General features: G+C 52.4%; 1 protein-coding gene across 9 annotated transcripts in view; it reads right to left on the bottom strand.

Annotated features, from left to right (window-relative positions):
* Positions 1-16,008, bottom strand: part of Wdr27 (WD repeat domain 27) — a 148,176-nt gene that overhangs the window by 128,908 nt on the left and 3,260 nt on the right. For all 9 annotated transcript variants that reach the window (XM_046449383.2, XM_046449384.2, XM_046449388.2 and 6 more), the window contains exons 2-3: positions 1,648-1,840; positions 1,199-1,340 (exon numbers count right to left, since the gene is read on the bottom strand). In XM_046449383.2, the coding sequence (XP_046305339.1) occupies positions 1,199-1,340; positions 1,648-1,840 (335 nt within the window). The remainder of the gene's footprint in view (positions 1-1,198; positions 1,341-1,647; positions 1,841-16,008) is intronic.

The raw sequence follows: 16,008 nt of genomic DNA, 5'->3' as shown, positions 1-16,008 counted from the left end.
GCCGTTCTCCAAGTCCAAGCACAAATCCAATCAGCATCGGACTCGGAAGTCCTGGGAACTACGCTCTCCAGCCCAGCGTACCCACGAACCAAACACATCTATGCCAGTTCCCGCGAAAGACTCGGGAGCCACATCAGTGGCTTCAGCTAGTGAGGACCACTGTGCCAGTTGCAGGAGAGTCTGTCCTCACTCCACTGAAGCTCCAGAACACCAAGGTGGACACCTGCAACCTGACTCTGCTCACCCAGTGCTACACCTCAGGGCTGAAGTTCTGCTCACCGTCCTGGGAGCACACCAGGTGGGAGAGAAAGTCTGTGGGAGCCTCCAGTGAACAGCCCAAAAGAAGCTCACAGGCACAGCTCCTTCTGCCTGGGAAGGCTGCCTATCTACAAGGATCTCTAGAACGAGTCACCACCAGGGGTTGCACCCCTACGTGAGCACATATGTAGTGCACGTGTCTGAGCGTGCTGACGGCAATACAGACACTGGAAATACTGACACTGTGCAGATTAAATGAAGGTGGGATATACCCTATTACCCCGCTGACTGAGTGAGCACTTTGCATTTTTTAGAGTAGCCTTACAAACTCAAATTCCTCTATGTGGTCCCCACCTAACTTGTCAGACTCACCTGGCAACGTTCTCCTAACAGTGCCATGCATCTCACAAGACCTTCTCAGTTCTCCCACTGAGGCCAGCGCCTCGTGCCGAGAGCCTGTGTGTGCCCCAATGCCAGCCCCATCCCCAGCTCCGGTGCCACACCCTCAGGCCCACACAACATGGAAGCCTCCATGCCCACCTTCTCTCTGCCACCCTACACATGCACGCCCACAATTCACAACCACTTGCGTGTCCATGGGGGTGTTCTGTCTCACACTCTGAGCCGTAAACACCACCACAGTTGACACACCCTGCCCCTTCACCCTGTCTCCAGCTCAGAGACACCCATGTGACCCTGTACCTAACCATATGTCTTCAGATCGTCATGACATTCCGGGTTTAAAATAAGAAAGCAAAGAAGAAAGCTCAAGAGCCTTCAACCGGGAGACTGTGTGTCAAGTGGGCCAGTCTGGGGCAAGGTGTGTTTAGAGGCCTGCCATCAAATGAACAGCCCCAGGATCCGAGCTCCTAGGATAGGCAAGTACGCTTAAGGATGATTTTCCCTTCTGAATATGTTTTAAAATGTGTTTTCTATTTACCTTTAAGTGACTTCTCTCTGCATTCATCCAGGTTCCATATCATAAGATAATCCTGTGATGCAGAACAGATTAGAGGTGGATTCTCTTTATTTCCAAAAGCCATAGCAGTAATTGACTGAAGGTGTCCTTGTAGGATTAGAAGCTGAAAAAAAATTTAAACCAAAATAACACAGATTACATTAACACCTAAAAAACAAAAGAGCAAAACAACATTATTTCAAACCTAAGAAAGTAAATAGATGGGCTTTTCAAATATATTCATTTCATGTTTTCATTTTGAATTCATTCATTAAGATTCCTGCTTATGTACAGTGAATTATTCTCAAGTTAACCATGTCACTGAATACACGGAGGGCAAAGTTGCCCAAACAGCATCAAAGAAATGGTGGCAGGGGGCTGGGGGTTGGTGACCTTGGACTTAGGAAAAACACCTGCCCCTGGTTGACCACCTGGTGAGAAGGGTCCCTGATGCTCCACAGGCAAAGCTGGTTCCCATCCAGGGGGAAGGCACAGTACAGCATGCTGCAGGCCAGCTGCACATGAGACGCAGGCTCCTTGGACTCAGCCAGGTACTTCTCTGTAATCATAGTGTCCTCACAGTCACCGATGCAGGACACCTCCTGGGCCATTTTCAACTTTGATCTGAAAACACAAAGCACAGGAAAGATGATGCAGGTCTTATATTTGCACAACAAGAGTCTTCTGTTCACCACTGTTAGCACGACTACTTGCATCACATCATATCTAAATGACACACCTCCTCCACCCCAAGAAGGAAATCTCTAAAGGAGCTGGAGGCTCCAGATCCATGGCCACCCACTCCCCCAGGGTCTTTCCAATTAGCAGGTCTCTACTGGACCCCACACTTCCCACCTCCCCAGTCTTCTTCCAGGACCAGGAAGTGAGGGCAGCTGCCTCACAGAAGCGGAGACACAACAGACCTCTAAGCTACTGCATAAAGCCTTCAAAACACCAGTGAGCAGACCAAATGCTGCCATCATCTTCCATCTGCGCATAGCCAATGAGCCGGAGGTAAACGGCATGCAAACCCAGATGGCTGAGGGCTAACCTGTCATCGACACTAAGTTAGCAAGTGCGATCAGTGAGGCACAGCCATGTCTTACAGTAAGAGTGAAAGCTAATAAAACAGTGACAACATTAAAAACCGTTTCAGATTTTCTCCTACTACGTACTCTGGAGCTTCATAAGTGTAACCACCACAGACACATGTGGCATGGCCTGGAGGCCGTGGACTCTGCACTGCCCCATGCTTCCTGACTCGCTCACAGACCTCTGGGTCATCCTGCTGGCCTAGCTACCTGGTGGTCATGTTGCCCACACACAACCTAAGGGTGACAGGGTTCATTCAGTTTGGAGAGACCTGACCAGGGCTCAGGAACAAAGTAACAATAGAGGAGCAGGAAATGGACAGTGGGCCAGAAAGGAGGGCACAGTGAAGGACAGAGATGTGCAATGTGCAAGGACGCAATGTGCCTGAGGCCATGGAGGAGCCGGCACAGTCAGCAAGCAGGGCACCACAGACGGGCTCGTCTACCTCAGCTGACCCTGGAGAGCTACCAGAGGTTGCTGAACAAAGAAAGAACGGTACAGCTGCCATTAGGAAAACCCCCACGTTGGTCAGGCAGCTCCCAGCAGCCCACTCACACTCCAGTGAGACTGTGCCCACCTGTGCCCGAGCACTGCCAAGACAGCTGTGAGAACGTCCCCAAGAGGAAGTGCCACGCCGTCCCTGCCTTCTTCAGTCAGGCACACTGACGGGGCCGAGCCTTGAAATCCACGCGTGGCCCTGAGACTAGGTCCTGCATGCGCTGTGGCGAGGTGGCCCCGAGCAGGCCTGCCTTCCTCGTCCATTGTCCCAGGCCCCACCACACTGGCTCTCTGGCTCATCCCTCACCCTGACACGTGCTGCTGCAGCCTCTCCACCTCTCCTTGCCCTCTCCTGCTGAACTGCCTGGCCCCTCTTGGTGTCTTGTCAGCACCTCAGGACAGCACAAGGAAACCGAGAAGCTACAATCACCTCCCGGAGGAGGTGAAGCTACAGACAGGGAATCCATGTCACCTCCTAAATGCAGCTGAAGCACACAGGTTAACCAGGAAACAGCAACACAACAGACCCTGCAGATTATCTCCCGGAAAACAGTCAAAACAATTGATAAGCAACTTCAGTAAGAGACTTGGTTAAAAACGCGTGTCTCAGAATTGAGGCCCAGTTATCAGGAAAGCAAGGAATAAAGATGAATATGGAGACACTGACCTCACTCTAATGGATGCTCTGTTATGATAAGTGAAAGTCAATTTTTAATGACTTGGAAATTCTCACTATTTGAAGAAAAAATATGTTGACTATTTTAAAGCACATTTGTCACCAACTCACAATTCTGGTTTCACTTATTTCATATTTACGGAGATACAGTGAGTATCATAAAAAAATCAGAAACACTCCAAATGTCCCAACAGCAATGAAATGTATAAAAAAAATCCTGTATTCACACAAGGGGGCGCCCTGCAATAATAACAAGTACACAGGAGTCACCTGGGATGAGGAAAGCCAGAAGCTCAAGCTGCTATGGACAGGAGCCAGCCAAATGACCCAGATGGTGTCTGTCTGGGAGGGAGGCCAGGTTCTGGGACTGGCGGATATGCTCCTGGACCGGAGAGCTGATCCAGCTATTCCCTCTGTGCCCCTCCACCTGATGCCGTGGACCTGAGTCCCAGTGGGCAAAGCTGCCCTCTGCTGGCTGCAGCCTGGGGGCTTGGGGCATGTGTGGTGTACACTGGCACATGAGACAGCCCCATAATCTGCATGCCATGACCCACAAGCACTGCCCTCTGGCAATGGGAAGCCAGCACTGTCCCTTCAGGCTGCCTCACTCCTTGGCCAGTGCTTGCTGTTCTGTCCCTCTGGTTAGACTATGCAATGTGCCTGATTCACACCCAGCTCTGCAAGGACAGTGCGTCTACTTTCTCACTGTTGTCTCGGTACCTAAAACAGGACAGGCACGCCACACTTACCTGCTGACCAAATGAATCTACAGCGCCCTCTAAAGGAGGGGCTGAGTGTGCACGGTCCCGGCATGAGGCACTCACAAACAGAAAGCCTGATACAAGTGGGCCACAGTCGCCAGCGTGCCAGCAAGAGTCCACTCGTGCTCAACTCTGTGCTTTCTGCTGAGCACTGTTTAATATCAGCTCAGAGATGAAGAGGTGTGCTCCCAGCCAGAGCCTGAGAACCATAGAGGCCACAGCCGTGTGCTAAACTGAACACCCCCCGCCCCGTGCTGTCTGCACCTGCTGGAGAAGCTGTGTATCTCAGCAGAGCCCTGCTCACAGAGACAAGGCCCTGCCTTCAAGGGAAACCACAGGGCTTCTGAAGAGGCCAAAAGGACCCTAGAAAATAACATCAGATCTGCGCTGACACTCTGAGTTGCAAGATTGCAATCTAGAGAACCACCACAAACTCGGAAAAACACTTAGAGCAAGCAATATCAAGGTCACATCTCACAATTAAAATCCTTGATAAAGCACCCAGAGACTGCTCTTCTGCTACCTTTCCAAATAATCTCTCTCTATTTTCCAGACACTGCACAATAATCCTGCAGAGGGGCCAGGTGTGAGAGGCCTCTGCACCATCTACGGTAGCAGGGGTCTTTCCGAGCACGGGACCTTGCCATCGCAGTGTGCACTCACTTTGTGGGGGTGCTAAAAAGGAGGTTAAATTAAAATGCGCCCTTGATGCCCCACAGTAGGAATCCACCTAGACTTGCCTCCTCTAAATACTTCAAGCCTGTTCTCTGTGCCACGAACACAGAAAGATGAGAAAAGCCAGCATTTCCACGGCCTCCAGAAGTATCTCAAGTCAAGGTAACAAGGAGCCAGCCTGGGTCCTCATCTCAAGAGTGGCATGAAGGAACAGCTGTGAGATAGTTAAAGGCATTTATGATATTTAAAATATGCCCTTGGACTCTTCCAGCCTATGAAGGAGACCCGTACATCTCTACTAAGAATCCAGTATTATCTTTTTCAAATGGTTAACAAATATATGAAATAAGTGTTCAACATCTCTAGCAATTAGAGAAATGCAAATCAAAACTACTCTAAGATTTCATCTCACTCCTGTCAGAATGGCAATCATCAAGAATACAGACAACAATAAATGTTGGCGAGGATGTAGGGAAAAAGGTCCACTCATACATTTCTGGTGGGACTGCAAATTGATACAACCACTATGGAAAGCAGAATGGAGATTCCTCAGAAAACTCCGAATAGAACCACCATTTGACCCAGCTATCCCACTCTCTGGTTTATACCCAAAGAACTTAAAATCAGCATAGTATACTGATGCAGCCACATCAAAGTTCACAACAGCTCAAATCAAAATAGCTAAACTATGGAACAAACCTAGGTGTCCTTCAATAGATGAATAATAAAGAAACTGTGTATATATATATTCAGTGGAATATTACTCAGCTTTAAAGAAGAATGACATTACGGCATTTGCTGGTAAATGAATGGAGTCAGAGGATATCATGCTAAACTAAATAAGCCAATCCCAAACAGCCAAAGGCCAAATGTTGTCTCTGATATGCGGATGCTAATTCACAATGGGGAAGGGGAGTGGGGAAGAATAGAGTCACTTTAGATCAGGTAGAGGGGAGTGAAGGGAGGTGAAGAGATGTGGGGTAGGAAGGAGAGTAGAATGAAGCAGACATTGTTACCTTATGTACATATATGACTGAATGACCAGTGTGATCCTACAACATGTACCATCAGAAAAATAGAAATTACATCCCATTTAGGTATGATATACCAAAGTAAAGAAATGCATTCTATTGTCATGTATAAATAATTAAAACGAAAGTTATTTTTTAGAATGAATGAATAGAAAGAGAGAGTAGACAAAAGCGAACCTCGGGAGGAAGGAGAGGAGGGCAGGGCAGCACTGGGGTCCACACTGGAGCAGATCACGAACATGTCAAAACGAACCCCACTGCCACACCCAGTGGGACACCCTGAGAAAGACTAGAACAACAAGGCCACGAGAAGAAAACGGACGTCCAACCTCCCGGCAGGACTTCATAGAATACTCCGCTCTAATTAGTTTGAAAAAAAAAAATCTCAGCACAAGCAGGAAACTAGCAAGAGAAGGCTCCGTGTGGGTCTTGGGTCCCTGAGCCACACCTCACAGGCAGAAGCGCGAAGCCGCGGCCTGAAGAGAAAGCCCTCCAGAACCCCTCCCAGCACTGCGTCCCCACGTGGCAGCAGGTGGGAGAGCCAGGTGGACTCTCGAGCGGGAGGGACTGGGATGTTGGGTGCCAGTGCAGCAGCAGTCAAGACCAGTGAGCCCAAGCCGCGCACACGGGTGGAAGGCGCACAGCTGAGCTGCGAGCCGTCATGGCAACCCTGCGGCTCCCTGCCCACACGCCGTCATGCCCGCTCACTGACACCCGCTACACACAGCAAGCACAGGGCTAAGCAAGCTGCAGCTGCCAGGGGACAGGAGTCAGAGGCACCGGGGCTGCAGCCACTGGCCAGTGCAGCCCGCCCTGCTCCTTGGCGGTAGTCCAGAAAGGCAAAGCTGCCAGCACTCACAAGAAGAGTCCTTCCAATGGACCCTCCACAAGACGGGGATCCCCATGCTAAAAGGGTGCAGTCAGGGTGCAGTCCAGCTCACTGCCTTAAGAGCCGCTGCCTACGCACTCCCTGGCTGACACCTTCAAAAAAGAAGGCATTGCCCTGCACTTCCGAGCAGCCCCATGGTTCCTTGAGCGCGTTAGACAAGGACACAAAGAAAAGACCACTGACTCCAATTAAAATCAAAGCAAAGCAAGCTTATTATTTCGACCGACCAGGCTGCCTCTCCCAACAAAAACCGTGGGAACAAGACAGCCCCGCGGCTTTCTAGAAGCGCAGCTTTATAGCCCAGGTTACACCAAGGGGGTCACAGATAACAGAACTCTGAGGAGCATCACACAAAGGCCAGTTTACATTTTTGCTGGCCTCGACATCAGAATTTATGAAGGTCATTAGAGCCTCAGAGAGAGTTGTTACCTGGCCAGGGAAGGCCAGGCATGGGTGAGTTCAAGGCACGGGCAGGCAGGCATTCCAAGCAAGTTTAGAATTCGCAGTAATTTATATAAAGCCTAAATTAGCTTTTTAGGCCTTCGTGGTGAGACGGCTCCCAATTTGAAGAGGGAATCAGGCTGGGTTTATCAATGGTGCTCAGCTACACTGAAAACTACCCACACTGATTTCTCGGCACTCCAGCTGCGTTCAGAGCTTGCCAACAGCAGAACTCACTGCTTGCAGAGTCTGGTCAACAAAAATTCACCAGGAAAGAACTCAGGACAAAGGGGCTTGGCTTCAGGAGCAGTTTGCAACAGTGTGCCCAAGGCATGGGGAGGAGCCATCCACTTAGGTTCCTACTAGGTCAGCAGGACAAATGAGGGATCAGCGCCCATCTGCTTTGGCAGGTGGGTCAGGACCAAGCCCAGAAGGGCTGCAGAGCTCAGTGTGTGCTCACTCCTTCCAGGAACACAGAGTGTGTACCACCCCACAATCTGCAAGTGCTCTCAGGTTCTACTCTTGAATTGGCTCAGTTAGCCACTTGGGATCCTTGGATCTCTTTCTCAAGTTCATTGTCTATTTTAGTCAGTTATTCCACTGCTGTGTCTAAGAGACCTGACAAGAACAATTTTACAGGAGGAAAAGTTTATTGGGGGCTCACGGTTTCAGAGTTCTCAGTCCACAGTTGGCTCCATTCCTAGGGTTCGACTGAGGCAGGACACCATGGTGAAGAGTATAGCAGAGGGAAGTGGCTCACATGATGGTCAGAAAGCAGAGATTCACTCTACTCACCAGATACACAATATATACCCCAAAGGTATGCACCCAGTGCCCACCTCCCCAAGCCATGCCCTAACTGCATTCAATTGCCACTCGGAGGATTAGTTCACAGATGAGGTCCAAGCTATCGTAACCCAGTTATTTCACCTCTGAATGTTGTTGCGTTGTTTCACTCATGAGCTTTGGGGGGACACATCACATCAAAACCATACTGTTCAGTTGAGGGGCTGTTGATTGAACTGGTGCCCTGTTAGACTGGGAGGACCACAGCAGCAAAAGCCCCTTGAGGAGCAGCCATGAGCCTGCGCTCCTGCACAGGAGGAACATGCAGCCAGGCAGGCATGCAGGCCATGGACCAAGGCTGATCCACTCAGCCAAGAGCTCAGCATGCAACCAAGTGCAGTGGCAGAGGCCCTGGGTGCTTTCTTATAGGGAATAGAACTAAAGTGGAATCAGTGGAACTAGGATCTCAGTTGGTTTTCCTATTAGCAAGTTAAATCAGTCAAAGCAAGTTTCCTGGAAAACCTCCAGTTTCCAACCATCTTTGGAACTGTCCCCTAGTGTACGCATCCGGTTCCCAGAGGCACTCTGCCCCTGAGCACACACGAGGCTGTCAGCACCTCTCCAGCCTGACATGTCGCGAGTTCTCAGACCACACACACAGCTGCACATCTGCGGTTGCATCCCTGAGGGTGAACAGAGCCCTGTGACACCACCAGGCTCCACGTGTCTACACAGGCATTCACTAGATGAACTCTGGGCAGAAGAGAGTGGATCCAGCAGGACTGGCTTGCTCAAGTCATGCACACTCCATAGGAAGACCTGGTACAGGCAGGAAGTTCTACCTGAAACCATGCCTGTGAGCAGTGTTGTCCAAGACCAGTCTGCTGGTCAGCTCACCGTTACTGTAAGATACCTCAGAGAGGCCACTTAAAGACAGGAGAGATGCTGTGGCCACCGTTTCAGAGGTTTCATTCAATCCACAGGCCCTTGGGCCCACTGCAGTGCCCCTCGGGCAACACAGCACATCATGGTGGGGGCACGTGGGGGAAGAGGGCTGTACACTTTGTGGCAGCCAGAAAGCAGAGAGCAGAATGAAGAAGGGGTGGGGTCTCACCATCCCATTCAAGGTCACACCCCAGTGATCTCTCTTCTAACTTCCAACCTTGAAGGCTCTGCCTCCCCAAATCCTACCACCTCCTGATAGTGCTGCAAGCTGGAGACCAAGTCTTCAACACAGGCCTTGGGAACCTTCAAGATTCAAACTGGAGTATTCTGCACAGCCCCACAGGCTCATGTCCTCCTCACAATACGAAATGTGTTCAATCCATCCCCCAAGAGTCTCCCAAGTCTTAATTTTTCCACCATTGCTGAAAAGCCCAAGTTCAAAGTCTCCTCTGAGACTCATAACAAACATTCCCATTCCAAAATGAAGGAACAGTAACAGTAGGAGGAACTGGTCCAAAGCAAGACCGGAACCCAGCAGGCAACAGTGAATGCTGTGGCTTCCTATCTTCATGCTTGGCACCTAGGGCACACAGCCACACAATGGGAGCTCTGAAGGGCTTGGGCAGCCTCTCCTCACAGCACTGAAGGCCCCCCTCAGCTTTCCTGAGCATATGCTCCATATTCCTGGCATCTCTGACTCCACCAAAGCCTCTACCTCACTCTCATGGCTCCTTGCATTGCCTCCCAGGGGCTGCCCACAAAGACTCTCCCCTGCCAGGCCCTGGCTGGCCTCCCAGGCTTCCCACTGAAATTGTGGAAGCCTGTGTGACCTTGTAAAATCAGCACCAGGTGGACAACAGCAAGGTCCGCCACAGGGGGAGGACTAGTGGGGCCCTCCTCTGAGACCACAGCGCCTCTCAGCACCCTAACAGCCGCATCCTGGGAAACCCAATTTCTAGGGAAACAATCCTTAGCTATCACTGAACAAGCTCTTGTATCCAAACAAAGTTTTTAAATGAGTTTGCCTTCTATGGGTGGGATCTCCCAATTCCTGAGTTGTCCACAAGGCATCTTTCGTATTGTCTTGGTGCAAAGTACATGACTGCTTTTAATGGTGCTAACCTTTTCAACAACCAGACCCACCTGGGTCTCACCTTCAAACATGGCCTTTTCTGAACAAACTGCAAGTTTTCCAAACTCTCTGCTCTGCCTTAGCTCCTGTTTCTCCCTGTGAACTTGAATAAAACAGCCAGCAGTATCCACAGCAGAGCCTGAACACCACGCTGTCTTAACATGTCCTCCAGCAGATCATTCTGTCGCCATGAACCCAGCCTCACAGAAGTCTCAGCACAGACAGACAAGGTCTTTGTCAAAATGGAACACAATGTCCTCATTCCAATTCCCAGCAGAGTCCTCATCCTCTGGGAAACCTCATCAGCAGCCTTATGCCCACATCCCTGCCAGCATTCTGGTGTTCTGAGATTCCACCAGAGCCATCTCTTAAGCTCTACCTATAAAATTCTAAGATTTTTCTAAGATGCTTTTTCAAACTTTTCTAAATTCTTCCTGAAAGCGAGTTCCAAAGGCTTCTGAACCACATGGTTAGGTAGAATAACAGCAACGACCCCACCTCTCAGTACCAGTTTTCCATATTAGTCAGGATTCCATTGTTCTGACAAAATACCAGAAAACAACAACCTAAAATAAATTTTGTCAAACAATTTCAGAGGTTTCAGACCATAGTCACTTGGTTCCATCAACGTGGGCCCCTGGCAAGGAAAACCCATGGTGGGGAGAATGTGGTAGGATAAAGCTGCTCCCCTCATTATAGCTAAGAAGCAGAGAGAGGGAGGATGGCACATCCAAGTGAACACCCCCAAAGACCCATTTCCTTTCACTAGGTCACCTCTAAAGTTTCCACCAACAACCAATAGCTCTTTAAGCTACAAATGCCATAAATTAATCTACTTGTGAGATCAGAGCTCTCATGGTCCAGCCCCTTCCAAGAAGCCCCACTTCTGGACAATGCTGCATCGGGTCTTCAACAGGTGACCTTCTGATTCAAACATGATAGGAAGCATGCAAGCATAGCTAAGCACTGAAAAACAAGGTAGGCTCTAGGGTCAACTTGTTCTAAACTGTAAATTCTTGCCCTCTAAGTCAATGCGGAGCTGCTTTTGGGCTCAGAGTCTATGGTCATTCAACAGTATTCAAGGTATGGGTGCAAGAGACAGGTCTTTTTTGAGCACCTGCTGAGTGCATGTCCTCATGATAAGCACCAGAGGGACACAAACCAATGAGATACAAAGAATCTGCCCCATGACAAATGGGAGCAAAGGTTTCAGCCTCAGAGCAAATGGACCACATGGGCAGCTATGGGACAGTGTGTGACACAGAGTAACATTCCGTCAACACCCATTCCTTTTCCTTCCCTTTCTTCTTCCCCACAGACTCTGGAGATCCCCTTCCTCAAATGCTGAGTCAGGGTGTCAGGAAGCCCTTGTGGGCTTGAGCAGGAAATGGTGGTCCTGGCTGGGAGAGAGCTCCCTGTTGGCTCTCCTGCACGCCTCCTACTCTCCCCCTCAGGTTCCAGTTGGTTTCTGGGGGCATTCGGGACTTCCAAAGCTGTCTTCTACCTTTGGTCTTCTCCATTCTCAGTGGTGCCTCCTGAGCAATTTCCTCAGGGAAACCTTCCAGTCCACTAATGCTACCTTCGGCTTCACCCAGTCTGCTGTGTAGCCAACACATGTGGGTTCCCTGTGCTCTTGGGTGTGATGTCTGTGTGTTCAACCCAATCTTGGCAGACCATTTGTCCTTTCCTTACACAGGAGTCAGACTAAAGTCAAATTCAAGATGAGCAAAACACCCATCTGACTGGGTGCTCTAGAAAAATCCCCTGGTGAGTGTTTAAAGGTGGGCCGCAGATATTTGGGGAAGCAGAGACTGTATTGATGCGTTCAATGGGGACTAGATGCCTAAGTAAGTTTAATCAGCCTGTCTGAATGTCTGTGTCTGTTGCAACCATGCCTTAAACAGGTACCTAGAAGGTGGGTAACGCAACATGTGTGTGAGTCTGACCCAGGTACACTGCGTGGGCAAGTGAGGACTGGAAACTAGGATGTTAGAAGAGGATCTCAGCAGAAAGTCTCAACCCCCCTGAGCCTGTTTCCTCATCTGCAAAACGGAAATGAGGACAGCTAACTCCCCAGTGCCTTGATCTGAACCGTGAGCCTTCCCCCTGCTCCTGCCCCAGCACTGAAGTAACACACTTGAGCCTGAGCCACTTAGCGAGACCCTGACTCAAAGCAAAATAACAAGGGCCTGGGATGTAGCTCAGTGGTAGAGCACTCACCGGGCACCCTCAGGGACCAGGCTCCGTCCCTAGGACCACAGAAGAGGAAAAAGGAAAGGGCTGAGGGCCTGCGGCTGACCTTCCACCACGTGAGAACGCAGCCCTCTCCACACACTGAACCTCCTTGGCCTTGCATCTTGCAGATGGGCAAGTCGATGCCTGTCAATCAACTGCCCACCCCAGGAACTCATGGCAGCCCTGGAGGGGCGGGGGCCTCTGAGAAGGCCTCCAGGTCTCCCTCTGTGGGAAGAACGTCCATGCTGGCCACAGGACTCGTGCCTGGCAGGCTTTGTCCTCGGCTGGGAATAGATCAGTGCACTGCCTTCTGGGATCCGCGTTTTCTGACAAGAAATCTGGGGAGACTTGGGGGGAAGTGACGACAGCTGCCTCCTCTCAGCCCCACAGGTGTTCACAACCTGCTTGTGTCACTCGGCCCTCTGTGAGCAAAGTACAGCCACAAGGACCCAGAGGAGGGCGGGTCTGTTCTGGCCCCCGCGGCAGAGGCTCAGTCTGTGGTCAGCGGCTCACTGCTCTGGGCCCAAAGGGAAGCAGAACATGGTGGCAGAGGGAGGGCAGGTGGAGCGCACTGCCATGTGCGGGTGCCCAGGAACAGAGGAGAAAGGGCAGGCCCGGGAGGGTGCACCCTTCCAGGGCAGGAGCCTCGTGACCCGCCCCTCTAGCCACCCACTGCCCCAGTGCCAGTCCGTCCACACCCAGGAGGGGCCCATCCCCTGCAGCTCTCGTAATCAGGTCTCTTCACCTCTGAACACGCCCGCCTGACCGGGAGCCCTGGGGACACCTCAGACCCAAACCAGAGGAGGTTCTGCAGTGTCTAGGGAGCACAGCATCATGTGAGCACAGGACTGCCATCCTTCCCACCCCACTCTCCCAAGGTGACAGAGAAAGGAACTGGATCCCTTGACTGTAGACAGGACCAGGGCTTTAGAGGTCAAGGAGTCATTGGAACTTTCAGAGTTGGAATGAAAAGGCCGTTGAAGGATCCTGCAAATCTGAATCTCTTAACAGTGAGTTATCAGTCTCCATGACCCACTGAAGTGAAATCTTCTCGCCTCCTTTCTTATTAACGGGGAAGAGGTCCTGGAGGCCAGAAAGTGAGGCCACTCCTACAGGTGGCGCCCAGGCGCGGTGGGGCCATCTGTCCTCTGGCCTGAGGAGGAGCCATCTGGAGGGAATCTCAAACACCTGCCCCGTGAGGCCTGGCTGCGGCTGGTGCCTCTCCATCAGGTGCGGGGGCTCGTGGTGGTGGCGCAGAGCCAGCTCCTGGGGGGCTCTGGTGGTGCTGGTTTGGGTCTTTGGACGCTGGTAGTCTTGATTTGGGGCTTGTCTTTACGCCATAACCTCAGTTGGTGCAGCTGCTGCTCAGAGCTGGCGGCAGAGCCAGGTGATGACAGGGGCGGGGTCCAGCTCTTCCCAGGAGGAGGCCCTCTGTGCCATTATCAGGTCCTGGGGGACATCCGGCAGGGCAGCTCTGGGGAGGTGAAACTGGCCCACCATCTCCTCTCAGGGGCAGAGGTGGACATGTGAGTCCCGCCCGGGTGGAGCAGAACTTCCCCAGTTCCCTCAGACAGTCTGTGCAGAGTCCGGGCCTCCCCCTCGCCCTGCAGAGCCTGCCACTTTCCCTCGCTTCCCAAAGACCAGTGCCCAGAGCCTGCCGCTGGCACCTTCCCCTTCCTGCCCACTGAGCACCAGCGGCCTGAGGAGGCCAAGCAGTCAGGGCAAAGGGCAGCACAAGGGCGGCCTGTCTGCTCCTCCTCCCTGCAGTCTGCATGTGGGGACCCCTGCAGCACAGCCCCCACGAAGTCCCCGTGCCCACCCACCCAGCTCTGGGATGAGCAGTCGCAGCGGGAGGCGGAGCAGCAGGTCCTCCCAGGTACATGCTCAGAACACTCCCTCTGTCGGGTCCCCCCAGCTGGGCCCGGAGCCTGCACCCCTCAGGACACAGGGCAGGAGGCAGGGCCTACCAGCTGCACACAGCGACTCTCCCTGCAGCCCTGTTGCTGCAGGCCAGCCAGAAACATGGCCCTCGGCCAGAGGCTGAAAGGCCCTGGACTTGGAGACAAAGCAGCTCTAAGGCAAGTGGACAGCTAAGAGGACTGAGCCCCTGGACCCGCCTCACAGCAGGACATCAAGGGCATAGACTCGGCAGCTGCCTGGGCCCAGGGGCCTCTTCCCCCCGAGAGAGACATCAGGCTGCACTCTCCTGGCCACCCGTGCCCTGTTCTTCCCTGTCCTTCCTGCCACACTCCAGAACAGCAGAGGTGGTGCCCGATAAGTCACGAATCTTAGAACAAAACTGATCCTCCAAAGAGTTAAACAAACAAACAAAAATTGGAGGGAAGCCTCAGGTGAAGGCAGGTGCCCTGCAGCCGCTCTAAGGCCTGAGCCTGTCCTGCTCAGTACAGACAGACCTCGCTCACCCCGAGCACTGCAGACAGGGACTCGCTGGCCTCGGGCCAGCACTGACACAGAGTCTGCAGACGCACTCGCCTCAAGCCAGTGAAGCCTCGACTTACTTTGAGCTGGTGGCTTTGGCCAGAAGGACTTCTCCTCTGTCTTCAGGTCCCTCCCTTCCTGATGTGTGTGCAGAGTGGGTGGCTGCTGTTGAAGTCACATCTGGCAAGGTGTTGGAGACCCCAGAGTGTCCTCTGGCATCATCTCCCAAATCCCATGTGTAGGGAAGGGAGAAGGCAGGTAGGGTAGTGGGAAAGGCAGGGTGGGCCTGCCTGCAGCAGTGGCTGGGTATTTCAGCACCTGCCAGGAGGCTTCCCCACCCAAAATAATCTCACAGCAGCTGCTATCGGCAGCAGGGGAGCACACGGGACTTGGCGCTAGTTACACAGAAGCCACGTGCACCAACGTGCTGCTGCGTTTAGCTTTGGGCTCTACTGCAGTATGCAGAGTGAAGAGTGCCCAGAGTGTCCTCAGCGTGCTGAGGACAGGAGGGCTCAGGGTCCCTCCAGCCCTGGCACCTCCACAGGGCAGGGATCCCAGAGCTGCCCCGGCGACTCCTCCCTCCCCTCCCTTTGTGGCCAAAAATGGAGGCCTTTTAACAAAGTAGTCCACATTGTCCATTGTGACAGTCGGGCCGTGTTCTGGTGGGACCCAATTGTGAAATTATCAGAAGCCTAGACGTTTTTTAAAAAGAGAAATCTTGCGAATTTTTCTGAACAAAAACAGATCTCAATGATGGGCTCCCCTTGGGGAACGTCACTCCCCAGCAGAGGCAGGGGCACTGTGGGGGTCAGGAATTGCGTGTCCTCTGCCCTGGCCTCACCAGTGGATGGGAGGGACTGCCTGACTGCTGCCTGAGAGCTCTCAGTACCCAGAAGAATGAGGGCAGGTGCATGACAAGGGTCATGGAAGAGTGTCCACGGAGGAAGCCCAGGCCAGCTGGACACCTGCAGGCCCCCAGGGAGATGTCCACAGTGGGTTTGCAGAACCCTGGAGGAGGGGGGCAGGCAGTGCAGACCAGGAAGGGCTCCTGCGCGTGCATTCCTTGTGGCTTGGTCTCAAGAGGGGCAGGGAGACAGGCTCTCCTCTATGTCCTCTGCTGGGCAGGGCTGGGATTCTGAGGCAGGGGCTCCTCCTGTGGCTCCTGGAAACAGAAGCTGCCTTCCCCCTGCGT

Source organism: Marmota monax, unplaced genomic scaffold (assembly GCF_021218885.2).
Source record: "Marmota monax isolate L192 unplaced genomic scaffold, Marmota_monax_Labrador192_F-V1.1 WCK01_AAM20220418_F8-fsc00083, whole genome shotgun sequence".
Classification (NCBI taxonomy): Eukaryota; Metazoa; Chordata; class Mammalia; order Rodentia; family Sciuridae; genus Marmota; species Marmota monax.
This window is presented reverse-complemented; position numbering and strand designations above follow the sequence as displayed.